This window comes from Hippocampus guttulatus, chromosome 4 (assembly GCF_054856545.1).
Source record: "Hippocampus guttulatus isolate MCC_2025c chromosome 4, RoL_Hgut_1.0, whole genome shotgun sequence".
NCBI classification, from domain to species: Eukaryota; Metazoa; Chordata; class Actinopteri; order Syngnathiformes; family Syngnathidae; genus Hippocampus; species Hippocampus guttulatus.
Genome location: NC_141264.1, coordinates 5,041,049 through 5,067,083, shown reverse-complemented (window position 1 = coordinate 5,067,083; position 26,035 = coordinate 5,041,049). Strand labels below are relative to the sequence as shown.

The 26,035-nt window shown below is 41.6% G+C and overlaps 1 protein-coding gene across 1 annotated transcript; it reads left to right on the top strand.

Moving 5' to 3' along the window:
* Nucleotides 1–1,298: 1,298 nt before the first annotated feature.
* Nucleotides 1,299–25,395, top strand: anpeplb (alanyl (membrane) aminopeptidase-like b). The gene is made up of 20 exons (XM_086109922.1): nt 1,299–2,098; nt 5,976–6,118; nt 6,219–6,349; nt 6,748–6,868; nt 8,294–8,448; nt 9,424–9,537; nt 9,730–9,873; nt 10,005–10,070; nt 15,788–15,853; nt 15,956–16,104; nt 17,375–17,454; nt 17,724–17,848; nt 18,419–18,474; nt 18,609–18,756; nt 18,858–18,946; nt 20,620–20,736; nt 22,549–22,716; nt 22,867–23,007; nt 24,163–24,226; nt 24,356–25,395. The coding sequence occupies exons 1-20, from the start codon at nt 1,500–1,502 to the stop codon at nt 24,506–24,508; spliced, it is 2,829 nt and encodes a 942-aa protein (XP_085966048.1). The 5' UTR covers nt 1,299–1,499; the 3' UTR covers nt 24,509–25,395.
* The last annotated feature ends 640 nt before the right edge of the window (nt 25,396–26,035 follow it).

Sequence of the window (26,035 nt, the reverse complement as noted above, 5' to 3'; positions counted from 1 at the left end):
AGATGACTATGATATTTTCGACTGGTATTTTCAACAAATTATTGTGGACCACAATTCAAACGCAACACTCAAATTTTACTATTATGTCAGTCCACCGTATGCAACTTTAACAGCTCTGCTTTTTCTGGGAAAGCTTTCCACAAGGTTAAGGAATGTGTTTTTTGGGAATGTTTTCTCCTGTCTATTGTCCAGAAGTACATTTGTGAGCTCACACAATGATGGTGGATGAAAAAGCCTGGCTCTCAGTCTACTCCAATTCATCCCACCGGTGTTCCATCAGGTCAAGGTTAGGACTCTGCAGGGCAGTCAAGTTCATCCGCACCGAATTTGCTCATCCATGTCTCTATGGAACTTGCTTTGTCCACTGATGCACAGTCATGTTGACAAGATGGCTTCCCCAAACTGTTTCCACAAAGTTGAAACCAAAGACGTGGATGGAAAGAGTTTGGTGTGGATGAGCTTGACTGGCCCGCAGGGAGTCTGAGACAAAGGAACTCTTTCGGGATGAATTAGCACCCAGACTGAGAGCCAGGCCTTCTAATCTATCCTTGTGACCAGGCAAATGCGTCTCTGGAAGAATAGTCATAAATTCCCATTAGCAGTCTCCTAAACCTTATGGAAAGCTGTAAATCAGTTATGGACCAACACCATGAGTAAGAATGAGTCAAGGCATGTGAACAAATCATTTTGGCCACATACTGTAACGCACAGTTGAACAATGAGATCTCTCTGTTGTGAAAACTCTCTATAGAACATGGCTTGTGCTTTAAGATGTGACTACAATGATGTCAGGAAAAGCCTACTAGAACAGCACAACTTTATTCGGGGTTTAGAGGGACTTTAAGTGGTGCCATGGTTCTTCTGACTCACAATTGACATGATTTAACATGACACATGATTGATTAGTTTTGAACACAGCCAGAATCCCAGTTATAAAGGGACGCACACGCTTGAGCCACCATATTACCTCCGTTGTTTGTTTTCACTTCTCTTTATTTATTTTCAATTGGATTGCACAGGTCATACATCACATTAATGGGGAAAGGTTTTGGTCTCATTTTTTATATCACAAAAACCTGGCGTTTGTACGGGGTGGGGTGTCGACTTTTCATATTGCCTTTAAGTTATAATGATCACACTGACAAATGCAAGGTGAGGAACATGAGGCAGAGAGATCGGCAGCGTTGCGCTTCATGAGAATTAGCTTTGAATGTGTGGCTGGACCACAAGTAACCACCTCCAGATGTGTGAGCACTATCTATGACGGACAATTTACGACCCTCCGCACTGAATCACTTACTCTTTGCTCCCTATGCAATGTCCAGGTTAATACTTAATCCAAAAACAGACTTAGGATAGTTGGGCCAAGCCCCGTTTGTGGGAGGGTGGTTACTTGGATGCAGATAAGTTCTTGGAGATCAGAGGTATACAAGTCCAGAGATCTGTGAGACTAAGCTCAGCTCGTCGAGCAAAACGGGAACTGCGGTACCGCAGCCACCATGCCGAAGACCTCGACGTCCAAGGCCTTCGCCGCTACTTTTGGCATCCTGACTGCGTCTGTCATCGGCGGCATCGTCACGATGATTATTTTGTACGAAACTCAGATTGCGACAATGAACCCGACGCCGCGACCGACCTTGGCAACCACCACGATGGCACCACCACCTGTCATGCGGCTGCCGACAAATCTTGTGCCTGAGAACTACAGAATCTTTCTTCATCTTCATCTCTATTCCAAAATCATTGAGGAAGTTAACGTCACCACTCCCAACCAGACGATACTGTTCACCGGTAACTCAACTGTACATTTTTACTGTGTTGAGACGACGCGGAGCATTTACCTCCATAGCCGAGACCTGAGTGTTTATGATCCGTTGGTGAAGAATGAAAATACAAAAAAGAAGATTGAGATCTCTAATATGAAGCATCATGCGGATGAAAGTGATTTCTTGGAGATCCAGTTGACAGATAAACTGGAGGCTGGAATGAACTACAGCTTGTTTCTGGCGTTCAAGGGACAGATATCACAAAATCTTCAAGCCTTGTATTTAAGCACATATAACGAAGGTTTTCCACATTCTAAAGATAACACAGACAGGTAAGTGTGAGAGATTTTGATTCATATATTTCTTTTGAGTACTATTTTCAATGTAATATGTGATGGGAAAAAAAACTGATGCTAAAAGATAAACGATCATCTTTAAACACTCGGGAGTTCATATAATGTAGGCTGAATTTGTTATGTGTTCTGAAAGCCAGTCATGAATGGAAATACAATACAGGTGACTGATCTCATCTTAATGACTGAGTCTGAAGATATATTTTGAAGGCAAATTGACTTGATCGAGTTCAGTGGTCAGCAACTTTTTTGAAAGTGAGAGTTACTTCTTGACCAACGATTTGTGCAAAGGGCTACCAGTTTGACATACACACTTCTAAAACAACAAGTTTGCTCAAATTACCTTTCATCGTATGGAATGACTGAGATTGTCTGGCAACCGGTTCAGGGTGTCCCCGCCTACTGCCCGAAGACGGCTGGGATAGGCTCTAGCACCCTCCGCGAAGCGGATCAGAAAATAGATGGATGGGTGGATGGAACATATGGAATTATATTACTTTATGTAAATACACGGATCATATTCAGCATCTCTCACAATAATTAGGAAACATTAATATCAAGATTCAACACCTTATTGCTATAAATATCAGTCAGTGTTTACATTTTCAAATGATCACTTGTACAACATTCCCAGAAAATCACTGCCCCATCACTGGTGTCCTGTTTTATAACAGGCCCATGGCCAACTCATGTGGTCCTTGTGGGCTACCACGTTGGTGACCCCTGATGAAGTGATTTGAACATCAAAAACAACACTGATAACCAAAGGTGAGGAGCTCCAGCCATGCAACTTGATTGGAATCACCAAAATTTCGGCTTGGGACTTCCTTGGCCAAAATAATCCTGACTCCTTTCCATTTTTAATTTGCAATGAAAGCTACAGTATAACAAAAAACAATAGATTCTTCACCGTGAAATGTCAAATTGACTTTATTTCAAATTCATCTAAGACACTAATAGTTACAGCTTCAAGTGGTACTTAAAATACGCATTTTAAAGGGTCACCACGTAATATTTTTGTGTGTTTGAAGAGATGGAACACGTTCCCCTCGCACACAACAGTTCAGCAACTTTCACAACAGATACTTCAATGAGGAATACATTTGGATTCTAGGAATATTTTGGGGGTTGAAAAGCGAGAGAAAAACTTTTACCAACATGCAAGATTTACAACTCAAAGATAAAAGGCACAACATCTGCGACGTTTACCTTCATCTGTTAGACACATGCAAACTAGCTGTGTGAACTGTGATGTCAAGCTAGCTAAGTTAGCCTGGCACTTTTAGCTCACCAATTTCTGCTCAAATATTAATTAAACTTCATGTCAGTTATGCAGATCATTTAGAAGACAATAAAGTGGTTGGTTAGACATTACAGAGACTATAATCTTGAACCCATACCATCAAAACATGTGATTTGAAGCATAGACAACGCATCCATAACTCTACTTTAAATTTGAGTTGCAAACTTTTCTGGTCATGAGCATCTATCCATCTGTTACTTGAACCACTTCTCCTCATGAGGGTCGCGGTGTGCTGGAGACTATCCCAGCTGCCTTCGGGCAGTAGGCAGTGTACACTCTCAACTGGTTACGAGCCAATCGCTGGGTCATGAGCATGTCCACCATGTTTGATTTGACAAGGCCCTCATCAACTTATACATGTCCACTTGACTGAACCTCATAAAATGCACCAAGTTTGTGTCTCTGATTCACCAACTGAACCACATTGAAATCAAAAACAGCTGATGTCGTTTTGAAGTGATGATTAGAGTACACGTGTTTACTCTTTATTTCAATATATATTGTAAGAGTAAAAGTGTTAAATAGGTCGTTGTAAACACTCATGCAAACGTAAATTGAAAAAAAACATGCATTATTCATGCGGACGTTGTATCGGTCTGTCGTGGTGAAGAAGGAGCTGAGCCAAAGGGCGAAGCTCTCAATTTACCGGTCGATCTACGTTCCAACCCTCATCTATGGTCACGAGCTATGGGTCGTGACCGAAAGAACGAGATCCCGGATACAAGCGGTCGAAATGAGTTTTCTCCGCAGGGTGTCCGGGCTCTCCCTTAGAGATAAGGTGAGAAGCTCGGTCATCCGGGAGGGGCTCAGAGTCGAGCCGCTTCTCCTCCACATCGAGAGGAGCCAGATGAGGTGGCTTGGGCATCTGATTCGGATGCCTCCTGAGCGCCTCCCTGGTGAGGTGTTCCGGGCATGTCCCACCGGGAGGAGACCCCGAGGAAGACCCAGGACACGCTGGAGAGACTATGTCACCCAGCTGGCCTGGGAACGTCTCGGGATCCCCCGGGGAGAGCTGGAAGAAGTAGCTAGGGAGAGGGAAGTCTGGGCTTCCCTGCTAAAGCTGTTGCCCCCGTGACCCGGCCCCGGATAAGCGGTAGATGATGGATGGATGGATGCATTATTCACGAAGGAGATATCATTTTATTTCATATTCTCCATTTGTTTTTTAGAGCCCTCCCATGAGCCGTCACCTTAGCGTGGTGGCGGTGTTTGTGTGTCCTGATGATACTAGAAGCTAAGTTGTCTGGGGCTTTATGCCCCTGGCAGGGTCACCCATGGCAAACAGCTCCTAGGTGAGGGACCAGATAAACGATGGTTCATATGATCCTTAATGATGATTGATATGAATGGACCTCGTTTTCACTTGCCTGGATGCGAGTCACCCGAGCCCCTTCTGGAGCTAGGCCTGGACGTGGTGCTCGTTTGCAAGCTCCCGAAAAACAATATCGCTCTCCTTTTCCATGGGCTCACAACCTGGGTGACGGACCAGAGGTGTCGGGTGCTTTGTGAAGTGGGCGGTGGACAAAGGCTGTAAGGAATCCCATCAAGCTGAAGAAGAAATCCTATCAGGCCTTTCTGGCCTGTGGGAATCCGAACACAGCTGATGGGTACCGGCTGACCATGCAGAATGCAGCATCGGCAGTCATAGAGGCAAAAACTCAGGCATGGGAGTAGATTAGCCATTGAAAACGACTTCCAGACGGCTTTGGGGAAATTCTGGTCCATCATTCGGCATCTCAGGAAGGGGAAGCAGTGTACCATTAACAGTGTGTCTAGTAGAGATGGAGGACTGCTGGCCTCGACTCGGGACGTCGTGAGTCGTGGGGGGATACTTCGAAGACCTTCTCAATCCCCCCCGACACACCTTCCTTTGAGAAAGTATAGTCTGGGGACTCTGAAGTGGGCTCTCCTATCTCTGGTTTTGAAGTTACCGAGGTGGTTAAAAAAACTCTTCGGTGGCAGGCCCCAGGGGTGGATGAGATCCGCCCAGAGTTAGGAAAGATTCCGGATGGATTTTGGGGCTGTCCTGGTTGACATGCCTCTACAACATCACATGGACATTGGGGACAGTGCCCCTGGACTGGCAGACCGGGGTGGTGGTCCCCCTTTTTAAGAAGGGGGATCGGGGAGTGTGTTCCAACTACGGAGGAATCACACGCTTCAGCCTCCCTAATAACGTCCATTCAGTGTTGCTGGAGAGGAGGGTCTGTCGGGAGGTCGAATCTCAAATTCAGGAGGAGAAATGTGGTTTTGGTCTCAGCCGTAGGACAGTGGAGCAGCTCTACTATTTAATTAGCACTTCTATATGGTATTACTGAGCAAGATTTTTTGCCTTGATTTACAACTTGCTTGAACCAAGTAATGATTTGACTGAACCGAAATGTGGTGGACTCGACTTGCTTGACTTTCTTTTCCTAAAGTAACTTGGGGACTTGCTGGAAATGTGAAGTTTATGACTTACGAGGCTTGCTTGTGACTTGCACATATTTGACTTACTCCTACGTCAGCCCTTAAGTACTTGATGGTGAGGATATTGAACTTTTTATTTCATAGATTTCTTGCCAGTACACATCTGCAGCCAACAGACGCCAGGAGAGTGTTTCCTTGTTTCGATGAGCCGGAAATGAAAGCTGTGTTTGATGTGTCAATCATTCATCGAGAAAACATGATGGCACTTGGAAATGAAGCTGTGGCAGGTGAATAAATAATATTTAGAATGAAACTGTGTATTGAAACAAGGAAAAATGTATACTTTTACACAATCTACTTAACACCGCCCTCACGCCCTTCTTTCAGACTCTGGTCTTATAGATAACTGGGAAGTCACGCACTTTCATCCCACACCAAAAATGTCCACGTACTTGTTGGCATTCACCGTTTCAGAGTTCACACCCACCCCATCGGAGCACGACCGTGTGAAAATCCAAGTAAGTTTGCTCTGATTTGAAGATGCATGGAGTTGTTTTGCTGTGTTGACTGGCAATGTCTTAGGCTTCCCTTTACACTACCATTTGTTTCGGTACTTATGAGGACAAAATTGTTGGTTCCCTTCCGTTAAAGAAATAATAACACAGGTGCCACTGGTGCAGAAGACTCGTTGTGCAGTTAAAAATCATTCTGTTAGACCACAAAAAAAAACCCAAACAAATAAACACAATATTTATTTATTTTACGCAATATATATTTTTTCATTCATTTTCAACAAATTAAGCTAACTCTAATGGGAGGGCACCAACATTTTTGTCCATGTGTATAAATGTTTCAGTGGAGAATAAAAACCAAACTGGACCTTATGTATCCTGCCTTCTATGGTTTTCTCATGCAGATATTTGCCCGGCCAGAGGCTACTGATGCTGGACACACTCAATATGCAGCAAATGTTACTGGAAAGATTCTTATGTTCTACGAGAAACAATTTGAAATCAGTTACCTTCTGAAAAAGCTTGGTAAGAATTTATGTGAGGTCATGATCGAGAAAATTCAGTGTGTGGCTACAATTTGATGATATGTCATGAAAGGTCTTCTAAACCTCAACTGAATTGTTTGCAGTTATGTATCATGACTAGTGTAATTAGTTTGAATCGTCTGTGTCACTATGAGCAAATGGTGTCATTTGCTCCGCTTACCAACATCACGGAACTCTAGGAGCCCGATTTTCGTTCCGAACACAAGTCTAGTGGAGTTTTCTTTATTTTTGTACTTTGCTAGATTTTGAGTTGGTAGAATTGGGCGTAACACGAGTATGCTGTGCATGGCGTTGCGGCAATACAAATAGACTCACTGCGGTCCGATCGTGACATTGGCAGGTGAACTGCAAGATTTCCCCTTGCAGCTGCTGTCGTCAGCTGTGCGTGTGACATGTGCAATTGCCTTATTGTGTAACCACCCCACTAACCCACCCCCTCCCACTGCAATAGTGAGATGTCATGGGGGTGCTATTAAAATATTTTTTAAGATTTGAATGATTATAATCTGTTCAATGAATAGATTTCTACACTGAAATCCCATGGTGGCCACCACACACATCTGTGGTGCGGTCAATTTGTCTGCTTGGGCCTTCATCAAATCCACCAAAATCGCATTAGATCACCAGCGCAGTGAGATAGACCTGCTTTTTGCGAGTCTAAAATCTACCCTACATTTTGAAACCAAATATGTCGATGCCCCGTAGCGTATCTACCAAACAATTTACAAACAAGCTGAACTAGACCGCACGAATATGATGATGCACCCGATTTTACATCCAGGGCTGACTACTTTTTGTTACCAAATTGTCAGATGAGTTGGGGATGAGGCAACTCTGTGCGATGGCCCATCCAGAGATGTAAAACACAACCTCACTCACACACTATGCTAGACTTGCACTGGCACAAAAATAAACTGACACACATTTTTACGCCAAGCGCATTTGTCAGTCCACCAAAATAGGGCTCTAAGGGTTTCTAATATTCCCCCGATGTGGTGAGTGATGCTGACTTTGACTCTCTCACTGTTTATTGAACTTTAACATTACGTATATGTGTAACCTCGGTGACCGTTGTAACTCCGCTGTAAACATTTTTATCTGTCTAACCATCCAATGACAACTCCTGTCTTTGTTTTTCCATCATAAAACCATTATTGATAGAGAGGGAGCAATAAACGATGTTATCTAAACGTTATATGCTAAAAACTGTTTGTCCATGTGGACAATCTGAGGCTTTGTTGCTAATTTTGTTGGTGGTGGAGAAGGCAGATTTGAAACATTGTTCATATGTCGCCAACTTCTGAACATCGGTATTGTTTTCCCTACATATATTGTATGCACCTTGAGAGCATTTCATGAAAAAGAACCTCAGTCTTACTGTAATTGTGCTTCATCATTCCCCCAGATCAAATTGCACTGCCGGATTTATCTGCTGTAGCGATGGAAAACTGGGGATTAATCACATATGACGAAGGAATCTTGCTGTATGAAGACGGAGTGTCATCCCAGTTGCACAAGGAAACAATCTCTTATGTCATTGGACACGAACTGGCACACCAGGTTGGTCAAGAAACAAACAAACAAAAAAGACAGCTGATTATATAAAACTTTCCTTCCCAACAAAAACTTTTCCACACCAGACTTGACAAAATCACGACGGTTCATTCTGGACTGCTGGATGCCTCATACCAGAAGCTTCTCGCTTTGAATCTCAGCTTGGATCTTTCTATGATTTGGCTTGTTCTCAATTTGAGTGTGTGGCTGTGGGTCATTTGACAGTCCATGTTAGGGCCATTGAAGACTGGTTGTGTTTTTGTCAACAAATGTCCATTTTCTACTACCGTATGTTGTTCTGTTCGTTATGCGATTGACACTTTCATAGCTCTGATGAAATACCACATGTATTACCTGGTCTGCTGGGTTCCAAGCGGATACTATATGAGTGACATAAACACCGCTCATCCCTGAGTTTGCTGTGGCATCCGTCAAAATATTTTGACAGATGCAATACATTTAGGAATCCCTGAAACAGTACCTTCCGAACCGCTTGATCCCCACTAGGGTCGCGGGGAGAGCTGGAGCCTATCCCAGCCGTCTCCGGGCAGTAGGCGGGGGACACCCTGAATCGGTTGTCAGCCAATCGCAGGGCACACAGAGATGAACAACCATCCACGCTCACACTCACACCGAGGGACAATTTAGAGTGTTCAATCAGCCTGCCACGCATGTTTTTGGAATGTGGGAGGAAACCGGAGCATCCCTGAAACACTGACCATAAAATCATGAATCAAACTCTGCTGCAGTATTATACAAGTTGCACCAGTGGTCTGCGCACTCTGTTTTGAAAATAAAACTAAAATCACGTGAAAATGTATCTTCCTGTGGCCACATGCCGCGTGTAATTAACCAGCCACAACTAAGTGAGACAATTCCTCGTTTTCTTTTTTTGATGGTGTGTCACATTTCAACCTGCGGATTCAATGCTGCCGTATTCGAAATGGTGCCTTGTAAGATTCAGTCTCCTTTTGTTTACAGTGGTTTGGAAATCTTGTGACAATGAAATGGTGGAGTGAAATTTGGCTCAATGAAGGCTTTGCCACCTACATGTCAACTTTGGCACTGGACGAAGTCGAACCGACGTTTAAAGTGGTGAGTTCAGAATTATGTACAGAATGTCTGCAGTGTATAATTTTGCCAATTATTTGAAGGTAGCGATGGATTTGGGCAAGCGATATTTGAGAAGTGGCAGTTTTGGTTTTTGGGTTTTTTTTTGGTCATCATCTCTGTCAAGCACTTTGCCTTGCATTTCTGATGTATGAAAAGTGCTGTATTTTCTCCCAGAGAGAAATGTACATCATGCATGAACTCCATGGAGCACTTGAGCAGGACGCGTTGGCTTCTTCACATCCTCTTAGCGTCCCACAAGAAAATATCCAGTCCACTTCACAGATCATCGAGATGTTTGATGTTATATCCTACTACAAGGTATACCAAAATGCATATACAACTACAGACAGATGTCATCATCCAGTACTTATATTCTTGTTTGCAGTTCAGATAAGAGGCCGCGTACTTTGGATATTAGCATTCAGATGACTTGTTTCTTCTTGCGGTAGGGATCACTTGTGCTCAGAATGCTGGCCGACGCTGTGGAGCAAAGAGTTTTCGACAAAGGGCTTAAAGTAAGTGTTGAGATACCCTTGTTCGAATCAGCTGAAACACTAACCGATGTATCGTGCGTCTGTGGCAAGACACATTTTGCTGTTGGGAATAAATTCTACGCTCAGTGCAAAAATAAATAAATAAATAAAGACCAGTTGGGACTCAGGAACACTTTTTAAAAATTATTGGGGGGGGGGGGGGGCGTTGTCACTGGTTGTCTAATCAATTCTAATTTCTAGACATCATTGCACAAATTAAAATAATTTATTCCAGAGTTGAAAGATGGCCGTCATAAAAACCTTTATGAACTGTGTAGGCTTTGTGAGTAACATTTAAAATTCTTGACTTGCATGTACATGTGTAAGTTAACCACGCTTCAGAAAAAAAAAATTGTTAAAACAATGTTTCCCAACAAAGGTCCTCTTTTTGTCATAAATGAGCATTTCCCTGGAGTTCAAACACTGCAGCCTTTTTTTGATCATAATCAACAGCATTGGACTGACCAAGCAGTGCATGTCGAATACATCAAACGTATTTCGCCAAAGTGAAATATTAATTGAGGAACATCCGAATTAAAGAAAACTGTACACAGCATTTAAAATTGTATGTAAAAGAGAATATATTACTAATGTATCAAATTCATTATGAAGTACCGGTACTTGGTTTTGATCAAGACATTACACAGATAATAACGAGAGTATTTAATGAATGAATGTGAATCAGGTGACACTTCATACAATATTTCAGTGTACGTTAAGGACAGTACCAAGATAGTCATAGAGGGAATTCAAAAGATTTTATTGTATTCCGAAGTATTATTGAAATTCAAATGTGTATTTCGTCTGGACATTGTTCCACCTTTTTTTTTTTTTTTTTTTTTAGAGTGAGCATCACGGAACGTAGGATGCAGATTTTCAATTTCAGGTCAAATCATTCACAATGTTCCCCCAAAAAAATAACATTTGGTGTGAGCGGCGCCTGTTGAGCGGAACAGAGCTTTTGATACGCACATCACAAGGCTCGGTACAAGAACAATTGCACTGTTTTGTACTGCGCACAGTCCGCCCACCAGGTCCAGTGAATCAGAGCAGGATGAGTGAACCCTTTGACTGCCAGGCAATCACTTTATATCCCAACATCTGTTTTGCGTTTTTATCTTTGTTTAGAACACAAGCCTACATGCAAAAGATTTCGATGAAATCCATCCCTTCTGAGGGTCCTTTTTTCTTCTTCCTTGCATTGTTTTTTCGCTCCCCTATGAGACTTTGGCGTTGTATTATTTAAAATGCTTCTGTCAAGTCAATTTCACAGACCAAGGAAACAACGTTTTTACAGACCTACTCGAAGAGGCTTTGAGGCTCAAAAATGTCCAAAGAGAAAAGGTGTAACAAATTTCAATTTAGTGTTTGTGATGTTATGAAATGAAATACTGTATCGGTATGTGTAACTTATTAATAATACTTCAATGGACCCAGGTTCATGAAAGAGTATCCTGTAGATCAGTGGTGGGCAATTATTTTCCTGGGCGGGCCAAATGAGAAGCAGAAAATATTGTGGTCGGCCGGGCCAAAAGTTAGAAATAGAAAATAAAGAAGATAGCACAATGTCTTTGTATGCCAGTAATAATGTAACATTCTCCTCCACCATCACACTCAGCACCGGTTCTCCTCAAGGATGTGTATTGAGCCCCCTGTTGTTCACGCTCTACACATTTGACTGCTCTCCGACTCTTATTAGCGGTCCAGTTTGCGGAAAGTTTTTAACATGATAACAATCAAACCATTCTAGGAAATGTTCATTTACTCGAGCCACAAGCAATTCACTCTGAGCGTGGAAATTGCCAGAATCGGACTGAGTAAGAATCGCTTCCTTGTTTTTCAAAGTCTCGTAGATTTGAGTCTTTCCGACTCCAGGCGTCTCCTGAATGTTTCGTACTTTGTTACCCGCTTCGTTTAATCAGATACATATCACTTTCCCTTCCATGGTCATTACTCTCTCGCTCGTTCTTCGTCTTCCCCTCCCTCCCTGTGCTCTGCAACTTGAAGTAACTGCGCCACCTGGTGTTGAAATACCTGTCATTAAAAGTCCAAACGAAATGAATGCAATCAAACCTTAATTGTGCACCAATCTTCGGCGGGCCGGATTAAAAAGACCAACGGGCCGGATCCGGCCCGCGGGCCGTAGTTTGCCCACCCCTGCTGTAGATCCATCCATCCATTTTCCGAACCGCTTCATCCTCACAAGGGTCGCGGGTGTGCTAGAGCCTATCCCAGCTGTATTCGGGCAGTAGGTGGGGGACACCCTGAACTGGTTGCCAGTCAATCACAGGGCACACAGAGACGAACAACCATCCGCGCTGACACTCACACCAAGGGACAATTTGGAGTGTTCAGTCAGCCTGCAATGCCTGTTTTTGGAATGTGGGAGGAAACTGGACCGTGCCACCCATGTACCATCTATTCTTTGCTTATTCTTGAAAAATATTTACCAACTTACAGTCGGTCCATGTCCTGTCCTAACAAAACCTCCAAATGAGCACCCAATGTTGTCGCGAGGCTTTTCTTTAACTCCCATAGGTTGAGCCTCATCAGTCCTGTTTGCCAGTCTTGCACTGGCTCTCGGTTAAGTTTAGAACTTACAGGCTCCTCAATGGAGTTGGAACGTTGTGTAAAACATCATTAAAAACTGAATACACTCTACATTGATACATGACATTTTACGCCTTGTTACAACTTCATTGAAATTGAGTTTTGTGCTAATTATATTATCATAAGTTTCCCACACATAAATGGCCCTGCCTTTGGGTATGTGACCCCAGGAGGTCAGCTTCTCTGCCATCTGTATCCATGATACTCCATTATCTCCATAACTGGGCGGGAACCGATAGCCAAAGGATTCAGTGCCCTGTGATTGACTGGCAACGAGCCTACTTTTGCCAAATGTCAACGATGATAGGCTCGGGCTCTCCGGGACCCTGATATGGATCCAGTAGTACTGGTATAGAAAATGGAAGGGTGGCATTCATCGCTGTGATAAGAATCAGAATCAGATTTGTTGGCCAAGTATGCAAGAAACACTTCAGGAATTTACTTCCCAGTTAGAAGCCGGAACATAAACAAGACAGCAATAGCCAACATGGGGGAGACAGAACAGGATGTGGACTTTCCACAATTGTTTCTCATAGAGTTCTGTCCATGAGCCACTCCTGTTTTCTACTCTCATTCTCTTCTTTAAAATAATTCCGTCTACTCTATGTTGATCCAATCTTGTTTTTCTCAACAGATGTTTTGCAGTGTTATATTTATTACAAGCAGCAATTTAAACTTGGACATAATGGGAAGCATCTTATTCTCGAGAATTACTAGATAGAAAAGATTGTCGGGTTACAAAAAAAAAAATCTTCAGAAGTGGGCAGGTTTGACGAGGTCAAGCCTGGTGTAACATTGCAAAATATCTGGAACCAATTATTTTCCTCCCAAGTCGTCTGCACAGCAGTGGCCCATGTGGAGGTTTGAAATCCTGACTTTATAAAAATATAACGATCTGCAACTCGCCCAGCCGCAGAGCAGACAGGCTTTTGTGGAATGCAACAAACAGTTGTTGTTGTTGGGGGTTTTAACGTCGAGTAACAAATAATGATGCAACGAAAACAAGCAAACAAAAATAAAGCAAAAAAAAGTGCTACTGATGACAAAAAAAGGTTAAAAACACAGAGGAATTAAGAGATAGGAAAACAGAAAACGGTGGTGTTGATAATGGAGCACCCTCAAAAAAAAGAGAAAACAAGGGAAACTGTCGCTTCATGGTGAAAGGAAAAGAGAGATGGAGGGTTGGCAGCAGTGGCGGGCCGTGCATTTCAACCTTAGGCCTTCAGTGACGTCACATACATGAACACAATATAGGCTCGTCAGGCAGCACTTAATTTCAGGAGCATTTCAAACCATCAAGTATGCATTCACAATTAAGAGCAGGAAACTAAATTTACAGATACTGTCAAAAATAAAAAGATTTAAAAAATACGAAATAAAATGCCACACAAATTACGCTGTGTGATCATAAACAAGTCTGTCCAATAAATTGCGCAATGTCGCAGTTTCATATAAGACACCAACCACACAATAACAAAACAAACTATTCTTTGAAAATAAAATTAACAGATCATTTGCATTTTGAGAATAGGCTATACAACAGCAAATAACTGAAAATATTGAGCAGCTGATCTTGAACGAATTTTAGTGCACGAAGCTGACGACAATGCGCCATTATAAATTGCAGGTGAGCTGATTTATTTGATACATTTTTGTATCTTTGTCATTTTATTTCTTTACCATTAATTTAATACTAACGAAATAAAATAACAAGAAGAAATGTAAAATAAAATTCATTTACTCACCAATGTAGTGCCTGTTCACTGAGCTGCAGATCTACGCGAGTGTCCCCAAACGTTTTTAAACGCACCGTAGCTTGTAAGTGCCCAGCCGTGCTCTGATGTTTCCTTGCTGCCTTGGTAAAACAACTTAAATTGGTAAATCCAGTGGAAGGTCCGTCTTGAAAATTGTGTGCAAAGTAGTTCTGCAACCAGATCAACTTCTTCTCCTTCGGCCATTTTCGGTCAAAATCCAGCAACAGCTCCCTCTAGCAGGCGCTAATCCAATCACCGAAAGCGCACGTCCAGTGTCGGCGTAAGGCCTTCTAGCTGGCCCTGGTACTCAGACTCGTGATCTGATTGGCTATTGCAAGCTGACTGTGCCCGTTCATTTACAGCGCACAGGGGCCTGCTCTGTTTCATCTGAAGGCCCCGAGCAAGTTTAGTTTACCTGGCAACACAAGCTAGCTGAAATATGATTGGTTAAAAACTCTACCATAATAAATAAGTTATTTATCGAGTGGCTTTCAATGTTCTTTAAAATAACATTGAAAGCCACTCGACTAAGTGGAAATAATATGACGTAAAGAATACAGAGAATAATTTTGTTGACATATTTATGAAAATAAAATAACAAATTAAATTTATGTTATTCTCAGAAAAGTAAATTTATTAAATCGACTTTTCTGAGAATATTTAGGCCAGCAGAGAAGGCCTTGCTGGCCCTGACGGAACGCCACTGGTTGGCAGCAAGATCTCAAAACTAAACAGATCGAACAAACTCAGGATCCAGTGAAGCAATATCATGTACTGAAAATTGTCACCATTGTCAGTCGGTCGGAAGCACGAGGCTGAGATCGCGGGATGATGTGTCGTTTTGTCACAACATCTTGGAAAACATTCTGTTCAGCCCGCCCGAGGTAGCTGCTTTCCCATTTTGTCATTCAGGTGGATCCATAAACTTGGTCTTTTAAATGGACGGAAAGTCAGTGTTCCCATTTTTTTTAGATTGAACCAAGTCTGAAAGCAGTTCCAAGCCCACGTTGTTAGCTTTATTTCAGCTCTACTTAAATTGGTTGAGGTCAGCTGATGTCACCCGATCACAACTGGACGTTTGACATCTCTCTTTGTTCCTTGCCTTCATCCTCATCTGATCATACTTGAAATGAAACCTTCTTTCTGGAAATGTGTCCAAAAGGGAGGAAAGCGAAACTAACCTCTGAGTGGATCATGACAAAAAAATTCTTCTGCTGCTTCTGCCTACTGGCAAATATTTTGTATTTTCAATCTTCTAATAGTACAATTAAAAAAACAAAACACCCCAAATAAGAGGAAACCTAACCCTTTGCGCTCCCTTTTTCATCTTCGCAGATGTACCTCAGTGCCTTTAGACATGGAAACACTGACCAAGATGACCTTTGGGGCTATATACGAAAGGTAAGTTCACAAAAATCAAACACCCTCCCCCCCCGAAATAAATCTTTGGAAGCCTATACAAAAGGAAAGCACCTTTTACACCGTTTTGTTCCGTGCGTTCAGGCTGTTGTTGATGACGGGGGTCACACTGATGTTGCCGAGACAATGCACACATGGACCAATCAAAATGGATATCCCGTCATTACCATCAACACGACCACTGGTGAAATTGACCAGAAGCACTTCCTCTTCAACAGTTCTTTGGACTCGAGGTATGTGATGTTTTACATTTCCGAGCAAAACAGATTTGGTTAGAGTTACCTCTTATGTTAGCTCTTATAGACAGCCAACAAGAGCAGACGCCGTTAGCAGTGAGCAAACCCAACAGTAGTTAATCAACCAAAAGTACGCATGAGTACAAAACAAAAATAATCAGCAAAAATAGAAAACTATGCTACATTCTTTGTTCTTCTCATTAAAAATAGAGGAAAAATGTTCACACTTTTCATTCGACTTTGTCAAAATGCATTTCGGCCAGGAAGAAAAAAGGAAATAATAAATTCAGCGTTCCATCCAATGCAGAGTAGATGCACTCTTTATGTAAATCAGGGGTGCCCATTACGTCGATCCTGATCTACCGGTAGATCTAAGACAGGTCCCAAGTAGATCCGAGGAGTGTCGAGGAGAAAACAAACAAACAACCACTTGTGTGTCTTTGTACATGTTAGTAATATTTTTTTGTGTGTGTTAATGTACGCTGCACCCTAATCATCCTATCATTCACATTTTCACAAAAAAAAATAGTTAAAAAATTAAAAAAAGCAGGTAAATCTTGAATTTACGGTGCCGCGTGAATACGTCACCGGAAGTTGTTAGCGCTCAGCAGCCTGCAATTGCAGTTTGTGATCAGAGCTGTTGCGCTCTATCTTTTATCGTCATTATTCTCATTCAGAGTTTGCTTCGTGTACAATTCACCGAGGGCACGGGCAAAGAATAGGAATCTAGGAGGACCCAGGGAAGCACTTTAAAACGGTACGTGTGAGCTACGATCGTTAACAGGCTGCAAAAATGCATCGCATGCTCATCATGTGTGCGTGTGTGCGTGTGTGTGTGTGCGTGTGTGTGTGTGCGTGTGTGTGTGCGTGTGTGCGCGTGCCGGTAAGGGTAGGTCCCGGGAGGTTAGTTGATCGAAAAGTAGATCTTCGGTCCAAAAAGTTTGGGCACCCCTGGTGTAAATGATGAAGAAGTATAGCCTCAAAACCATTCTAGTTTCAGTTCCAACCAGAGTTCTGAAGGCAACTCCGACTCGAAAATGGGCTTGATTTCCCTTCATTCGATCGCAGCTCAAGATTACGTGGTCCACGTTAGCAGTAAATGACAGCGACAATATTTTTTACGTCAAATGTTACCCCTAAATTGACTGGCCACAATATTAGGCACACCTATACAGTGAGGCAGCAGCATCATTTAGCTTCTGTAAAGCTTATTGGTGACTTGATCAAACGAATCAGGTGTGGGGGGGTTTTTTTGTTTGTTTTTCAGCTTTTTGTGGCATATTCCAATCCGAGTGTTGTCAAATACATCGGGAACTTCTCTCGTCTGGTTGAAGACCAGAAGTGCAGGTAAGAAAAGAGCATTTTTCCTTCCCCCCCAATCAAACCCGTGAAGATCAGAAAGGAAGAATTCTAGCAGAGTCACAACACAACTATCATCTCCATTTGGATTTGAGTGTACCTGATTAGCAGTCTGTCATTGAATTTGTGATCTTCTACAAATATGGTGACTTCCTTCTTTCCACACTATCCTTCATTCGTAATTATTTTCCTTTCTCTCTCTCTCTCTATCAATCTATACACACATACAACATTAACCAATGTTTCCTTTGGAGCAGTTAAAGAGCCATTCATTTCTAAGCAGTGGATCCTTGCAAATGTCAACTGTACTGGATACTATCGGGTCAATTACAACCCAGAGAATTGGATGAACCTCCTCAGTCAGCTGGAATCAAACCGCAATGTGAGTATTAAGCCATATTGGCTAATAATAGAACCGGTGTGCATATTTTATAATTTAATTTGAAAATCATGACTTAGATTGAGGACATGGGAGAGAAGGCCCACTGTCGGTAGGCATTTGTCTTAAGATGTTTGTTAAAAAGCAAAATTATGACTGGATGGACTCTTGAGCAAGACACCAGACCAAAATAGTTGGAGCTTGTGTTGCAGGGTCACCACCGCTCGCAGGTTCAATGTCTATTCCTTATGCCCCCCCCCCCACCCCCATTGAACTGACAATGGTTGGAAACTTTTTTTTAAAAAATTACACATCTATCACAAGTTTTGTGTTCCTGAATGGGTGGGTTAATTTATTCAATCAGCTGTAAGAAAAACGAAACAGAACAATCAATACAGAGTTTTTCAGGGAAACCAGCCAATCGAAAAGGTGTTAATGAAGTTTCAGGTGATTTAACTTATGCCCCCCCCCCTTTTTTTCCCATGAATTGAACATGTCTTGTAAATTACATATTGTACACAAAAATTGTTCGAACATGTCTCATCTTTATTTATTTATTTTTTTGCTGTCTAGCGCATTCCAGTGATGAATCGAGGGCAGCTCATTGATGATGCATTTCATTTGGCAAGGTATTACTGCTGTTGTATCCTTAAATCTTTGAAGATGAACATTGATGGAATTGGACCCCCACAGATTAATTTTCTGTGGATCAACACAATCGAATATGGTCTTGATCAGTGACTTTGCTCAACTTTTCTTTTAGGGCCAAAATAGTTGATGTGACTCTGGCTCTAAATACAACGTGGTTCCTTCGCGATGAGAAAGAGTACATACCCTGGGAGTCGGCAGTTCGGAATCTTGAGTACTTCGTCCTCATGTTTGACCGCTCGGAGGTGTATGGACCGATGCAGGCATGTTCCATTCTGTTCCATGACCAGCAGTATCATTACTTACAAATCATACTGTACCTGACACTACTATTTGTCACTCCATAACACGGTTTTTCCTTCAGCTCTATCTTCGGGCTCAAGTTAAAAACTTGTACAGTTACTTCAGAAACTTCACAGACAACTCGGAAATTCCAGTGGACCATTCATTACAGTAAGGAACAAATGTTTTCCTTACACTAAAGTTCTGTTTGTATTTTTAACAATTTGATGTACTGTGTCACAAGCGTATTATACAATATATACATCTTAACCCTTTCAGGAACAGTGGACAGCGTATCATGTTATCTGGTTACAGGGTGCATTAAGGGTTAAGATTCCCTCGAGGATTAAATGTTTTTTAAATACATAAATACACGTCAAAAAATAAATCAACGTGATCCATATATTGATCACCAATAAACAACTTTATTGATGATCAATATATTGGCATTAAAATAAAAGATAATTAAATAATTTCTTTTTTTCTGTAGTAGCTCATGTTATTGTTGTTTAGCCTATCCCGGGTGAAAGGTGTGCTACATACTGCTCGCTTGACAATCGCAGGGCACATAGAGACAAACAACTCAATCACATGCCAAGTCTACAACTAGCCTACGAAAAAAGTAAACCGGTGGAAGCAGGAGGAAATCGGAAGACTGGGAAAAAAAACCCCCAATCAAGCACATGTAGGCTGAGTGACATTGAACGCCAGAATCAATGTTGAGTATGGCTGTCATTAATATTACAAGTAGTGGTGGAGTTAAGGGATTGCGAGGTGAGGCAAGGGGTGAATCTTTAAGTGTGTGTGGGATGGTGGGGGGAGGGGGGCAAGTGCACGTAAAGACACGCAAAGACTATACAAGCATTTTTACTCGTGGAGGCCTCACTTCATCTCCGACATTTGATCCACTCTTCATTTTGTTGAGCAGAACCGTAGTTCTGCCACTCATAGTGGACACCAAACGCAACTGCCTCGTGCCCCCAACACGTCTGCAACTTTTCTGAGCAATCAATGATATGCTCATTATCAGTGCTGACACTGGTCGATAAATTGCCCCCTTTATTATTTTGTTCCAAGGCAACACAGTATGACGAATGGTTAGCATGTCTGCCTCACAGTGGGGGCGCTGCTGTGTGCCGTTAGCATGTGCTACATCCACTTTTCCACAGTCCAAAAAAATATCCAGGACAGCAGTTTGACACGTGTGCTTTTCCAGGCTTTCACCATGGCCTCTTTTACTTTTTGGATTGTTTTGGCGGTTACTAATTTTAGTCTCCTCTTTAGTCGACAAACTTCCGGATTCAGATGGTTGAAGTCTGGAGATGGACTTTCCCATTGTCAAACCTCCCACTTCTTTCCTGCATGAACTCCTTTGTGTTTTGGGTCATTGGCTCGCTGCATGATGAAGGATCTTCTAATCAGTTTGTTGGATTTTTTTTTTTTTTGGCAGACAAAATGTTTTGTACACTTTTAAATTCATTTTGCTCATGACATCATGTCTTACATCTGTGAAAAATGTTGAGCCCATCCCAGAAGAAAACATGCAAGCCCATTGCCGCTGCTGAGTTTCTCAGATGTTTGGGAGCTTTAACTGATCCTTCCTTTACGGAGGTTTTTGCCTTTCCATCAATATGATCAAGGTTCAATATCAATAAAGGTAGGTAAATAGTTGGCTTGGGGTTGGGTCAGTAGGTAGGCATTCAGTGCTATTTATTGTTTGAAAAGTTATTGCAATAGGCCATCACTGGACAACAAAACATGCAGGCTTTGCTTCGAGAATCAATATAACAAAGCAAGTTGACGGATTATTTTACAAAAGAAATAACACTGGGTTTCATTTCAAGGCACAACCAGATCACAGCCATTGACGTGGCTTGTTCCAATGGACTCCAAGAATGCATCCAAAGGGCTACGTGGATGTTTGACGACTGGATGAATGGCAATGATACCAACGCCAACAGGTAAAGACACACCTGGCAATGTAAAATGTGTTACAGACTCAACCTATTTCTTCTTTCTGATTGATTTAAATAATCTAACAGTGTGGTGGTCTTAAATATGTAAACTGTTATTATTGTGTGGCTTTCGTCCCCAGCAATGGTGTAGCAAAGGCAAGTATAAGTTTTAGATCAGTGACTAACTCTCAAAAAGTTTTTGAGGTCACCTTATCGGAGGCAAAGCAAGACCTAAGAATGTATTCCCTCATCTCTAAAATATCCCATATAGAAAATGAAATCTTAGGATCCTGAACCTACAAGAGCACAAAACTGCAGCTCGAACATGTGGGTGTAATGGCACATAAAGTCATGTAAATGAATAACGCATAACACACTTTGGTAGCTTGGAAACTTCATATTCATGTCATCGTAATTTTGCTTTTCCTATTAGAAAAGCCTGGATGTGAATAGAAAACGTATAGCGACCTATGAACACCACTATGCAGAATGCCCCGATTGACTTCTTTGCTGCTGAGCCAGGGAGTGTAATTGTTGGGTTTTGGCTGGTAATCGCACGCTAAGACTACATCAGGAATAGAAAGACTCAGCAGGCAGGCATGGTTGTCATTGCTTGACGTTGACATCCCACAGTCCGTCGTCCTTGAGTTGATGTTATCTTCACAAACAACAGTTAACTTTTATCAAAAGCCGTTAACTTCAACAAAAGGATGTTAACTGAAAAGCTGAGAGTGGGACCATTTTGGTCACTCCAAGACGGTCCAACTATCCACTATTGTAAATGAGATTTCTGCAGAGTCACACTCTTGAACAAACCCTCTGTAACTACAAAAGGAGTAAATATGGGATAAACATGATCATTTATTCTAACAGTAATTAAAGGGGACGTCAACCCTAAGATTTTCCTGACAAGAATATGTTCTATGTGCCTCCATGAGTCCAAACACGGCATTCTGATTAGTAATCTGTTTTTGGAATATAAATTAAAGCAGCAAAATCCACAGTTGCTCAGGGCTCAGGTGGCAACTCATCATGACTCGGCTTCAGAAAACAGGTGAGCCGTGATTGGCCATTACCTGAGCGCCGAGCAACTGTGATGTCATTTCAACTTGACAGAAAGTGGCAAAATGATCACCGCCTGAAATGGATAAAAACCGGTGGATTTCGCTGCTTTACTCATATTCCTAAAATGTAAAATGAATCAGAATGCCATGGTTGGACTCGTGGGGCTACATAGAACATAATATTGCAAAGAACATTTTCGAGTCGATTTCCACTTTAATTTTAATTTAATTTGTGCTGTGTGAAGGCGTAGTTACGTCCCTAACAGCATGGAATGTCCCTTCACGTCATAGAACCATAGTTAAATATGTAATTGTCATTTTATTAGAGGGATGATCAAAGCCCAAGTTCAACGCCGTTACTTTGTCTTCTGCGTGTGCTATTGCCAAGCCATAAGCCTCAGTTAGTCACATGTTTATCTTTCAGCTTTAATCATCGTTGCCATAGGAACTGTGTAATAGAATACGTTATATTAGAGTATAATTTTGGGCTGTGCGGAAAGTGTAAAGCACACATTTGCAGAAACTTCATGAATTAAAAGATTTTAATTCAGCTCAAGCCGATTAAAAAATTAGATTGGAAAATTAAGTCCACCATTTAAAGGTCTTCATGTCACAGACACAATAAAAACATTGCAATACGGTCGAAAAAAACGATTTCACTGCATTGCATTTGCAGAATGTCCGTAGGAAGAAAGAAGAAAACAATGTCTCCCAGCAATTGTCATCATGTTTTGTGTGTTTCTGTGCGACTCAGCATTCACCCCAACTTACGGTCAGTCATCTACTGCCAAGCTGTGGCCGCCGGAGGGAAAAAAGAGTGGGAGTTTGCTTGGAATAAGTTCCAGAACACCAGTAAAATCTCCGAGAAAGACCAGCTTCGTAAAGCCCTGTCATGCACCAAGAAGATCTGGCTTCTAAGCAGGTGACCTGAACAATGACTTTCGAACCTGGTGATGTTTCATACTTAGTATTAAATCTGAGAAAAGGTTGAATAACAAGATGTCATTTTATGACGGCCATAGATAAGCCAAGTCTGGAAGACTTGCTAAAGAATGTCTTGGTTATCTTGCAGATACTTGGATTACACTTTGGACCCTAAGAAGATACGTCTGATGGATGTTACTTCGACTATTAACTACATTGCCACAAATGTGGCGGGGCATGGATTGGCTTGGAATTTTATTCGTGCACACTGGGACTACGTTAGTCAGGGGTTAGTTCTTCTTCTTCAACTTTTCAACACTGTACATCTGTGCTGCCATGACGTATGTCAGAATGCAGAATGTGTATCTATCTATCGATCCATCTATATATCTAACTATATCGAGAGAGAGAGAGAGAGATCCATCCATTTTCTGATCTGCTTATCCTAATGAGGGTCGCGGGGCATGCTGGAGCCGATCCCAGCTGTCTTCGGGCAGTAGGCGGGGGACACCCTGAACCGGTCGCCAGCCAATCGCAGGGCACACATAGACGAACAACCATCCATGCTCACAATCACACCTAGGGACAATTTAGAGTGTTCCATTCACCTGCCATGCATGTTTTTGGAATGTGGGAGGAAACCGGAGTACCCCGAGAAAACCCACGCAGGCACGGGGAGAACATGCAAACTCCACACAGGAAGGCCGGAGCCAGAATCGAATCCTGCACCTCTGCACTGTGAGGCTGGCGTGCTAAACATCACATTTGTTGAGCTATAAGCCACCGTCTAAAAAAAACAATGAATAATCTTCCTAATGGCAGTGTTGTGATTTTTAGTTTGTAATGCATTGTGACCCATTTCCTAAACCGGTATCAAAATGAAAGTAGAATGCAGAAAATCCGGAGGCACATTTGTTCATTCAAGGGAAGAAACTGTTCTGTTTACACGACAACAGCGTTTTAGAAACAAGAAAAACAGGCCTAAAGGAGGCTCAAGTAAAAAAAATTAATCATAGGTCATGGCTTGTGTTTATTGATTCATACAAGGGATCTGTTCATCTCTTTGTATGAAACCACAGATGTGAAAAAGTTTCATCTTACTGCTTGCCAATTGCCTGTTTACTGTACATCGGCCACTGAAGAGAGCAGTTCTTTGAATCAACGGCTGCCATAAAGCTTGTGATACACGGTGGCTTGTTTAAATTAGCTGTCATCAAGTACAAAGGTCATTAATTGGAATCGGTGCTTATCTTGATTTCTTTCTCACAAAAGCCACAAGGAAGTGGCGCTTATTCATTTCAATTCAAACGTGTGTCATGTGATCCTTATGACATTGTCAGGAAGTTTATTCAAGCTTTTTTTAATCTTCAGATCAAATTGTTTCAACATTACAATTGTGTTGTTCAAATGTAATTCAATATATCTTGTTTTTGCCTGTCACCAGCGATGGAGCCAAACTGATCGAGGGTGTGACCAGGAGGTTCTCAACTCCGTTTGAACTGGAGGAGGTAATTTATCCTTAGCAGTGATGTCATTCCAAACATATCATCACACACAGATCATAAAATGAGTCACTAAACTCAAGTTGTTGTTTTTTTAAATATAATTTTAAAAAATTCACCTCTGAACCTCTGCAGTTGAAGGATTTTGCCACAAAGTCTGACCTTGGTGCTGCTTCGGGGGCTGTGGACCAGGCTATTGAGCAGGTTAACGTCAACATCCAGTGGGTCAGCGAGAACAAGGGCACCGTGCTCGACTGGTTTCGTAGCAGAACTGATGATGACATTTAGCATTTGATCGTGAAGTCCATTAGATGGTGAAGGCAGCTTTGAAAGGCCTTCCTCTGCTACCTAATCCAGAATCAAAACTTACTCCAAAGACAAGTCCAACAAGATGGACCTAAAAAACGGAGTGATGCACTTTTCTAAAACCCAATTCATGAGATAAGGAACAGAATGTAAGCAAAATGCAGGTTACAGTACAAAATTAAACATACTTTTTTTCTGCTAAAAACAGTCAGCAATACTTATTTATTTATAAAACATTGTTCCAGTGCAAGTGGAAGAGATGAATGCTGCCAATGTCCATGTCCAACTTCTAGATATATCGGAGGCGAAGAACAGAATCTTATAAAATACAGGTAATAACATATTTTGGATAATCGAGGTGTTTGTTGGAATCATATGACCAAATAATTTGTATACTAGGCTGAAATTGAGCCTTCTGTACATTGGTGTAGCATCAGAACTCATTGCAATCTTATGGTCAGTGGGATCTACTATACAGTTGTGACAAGAACCGATCCCTTTTGTGTTTGTTTGTTTTTAATTATTAACACTAACAAATTCAGTATACTTATTTATTTGTCATTCCAAATAGCACCTGTTGACCAAAATCATCTCTGAATTCACAAGAGTGAGTTCAGAAATACAAAGAAAAGATGGCAGTTGATGGTATTTGTTTATTGTTTACATTATTATATTATTTTATTAGGGGGAGAAAAAGCTAAAGATGGTATTTTGTGTCTTATAGTGCAAGAATGGGAATCGTTTATATATAAAGTGTGTTTGAAATTTCTATGTTTGTCGTCATATATGACGAGAAAAGTAGGGACTACTCACCGACAAGTGATGTATACTAACGAATTGTACGAAAATAAAATTTGAATGTCCATTTATTTTACGCCCTTCCTTTTACAGCAATAAATACACTCAACTGACAAAGGTGCATTCATGTTTTTATCTGAAAAGGAGTTCATGTACAGCAAACTCAATCTGCACTCCACCCCAATTTTCAATGTATGTATTGAACGCAGCTTCATGCATTTTATAGATTTAATAGTATCAGATATCGTCATTCGAGATTCGAAAATTAAGCAGTGTTACTTTTGTAGGGAATTTCGGGAGTTTAATGTTTCACAGCTGACTGAGGTACATCTGGCATGGAAATAATTACCGTAGCTCTCAATGTTCCACCATGGCTTCTAATCACCATTGCATTATTGCTGTTATTAATTTCTGTCCTACAGTCAGGCACGACGCCAAGATTTTTTCTCTCCCGGGGCTACATGTATGCTCGATCGATATGTGGGGAGGTGCTGAGGAAAATAAACAATTTTCATGACTTATTTGAGATGTGTATTCAGTATGAGGTATGAATTTTCCCAAAGGTACCATCCAATGGCGGTAATTGATTGTCTTTGTATCCCCCTCCGTGCACACTGTTCATTGTGTCAGAAACGCTCAAATTGTGAGCCTGCGCTGTTTTCCACTGTTCTTATCAGGGAAGACTTGTTGAACACCATTCGGAAGCCTTCG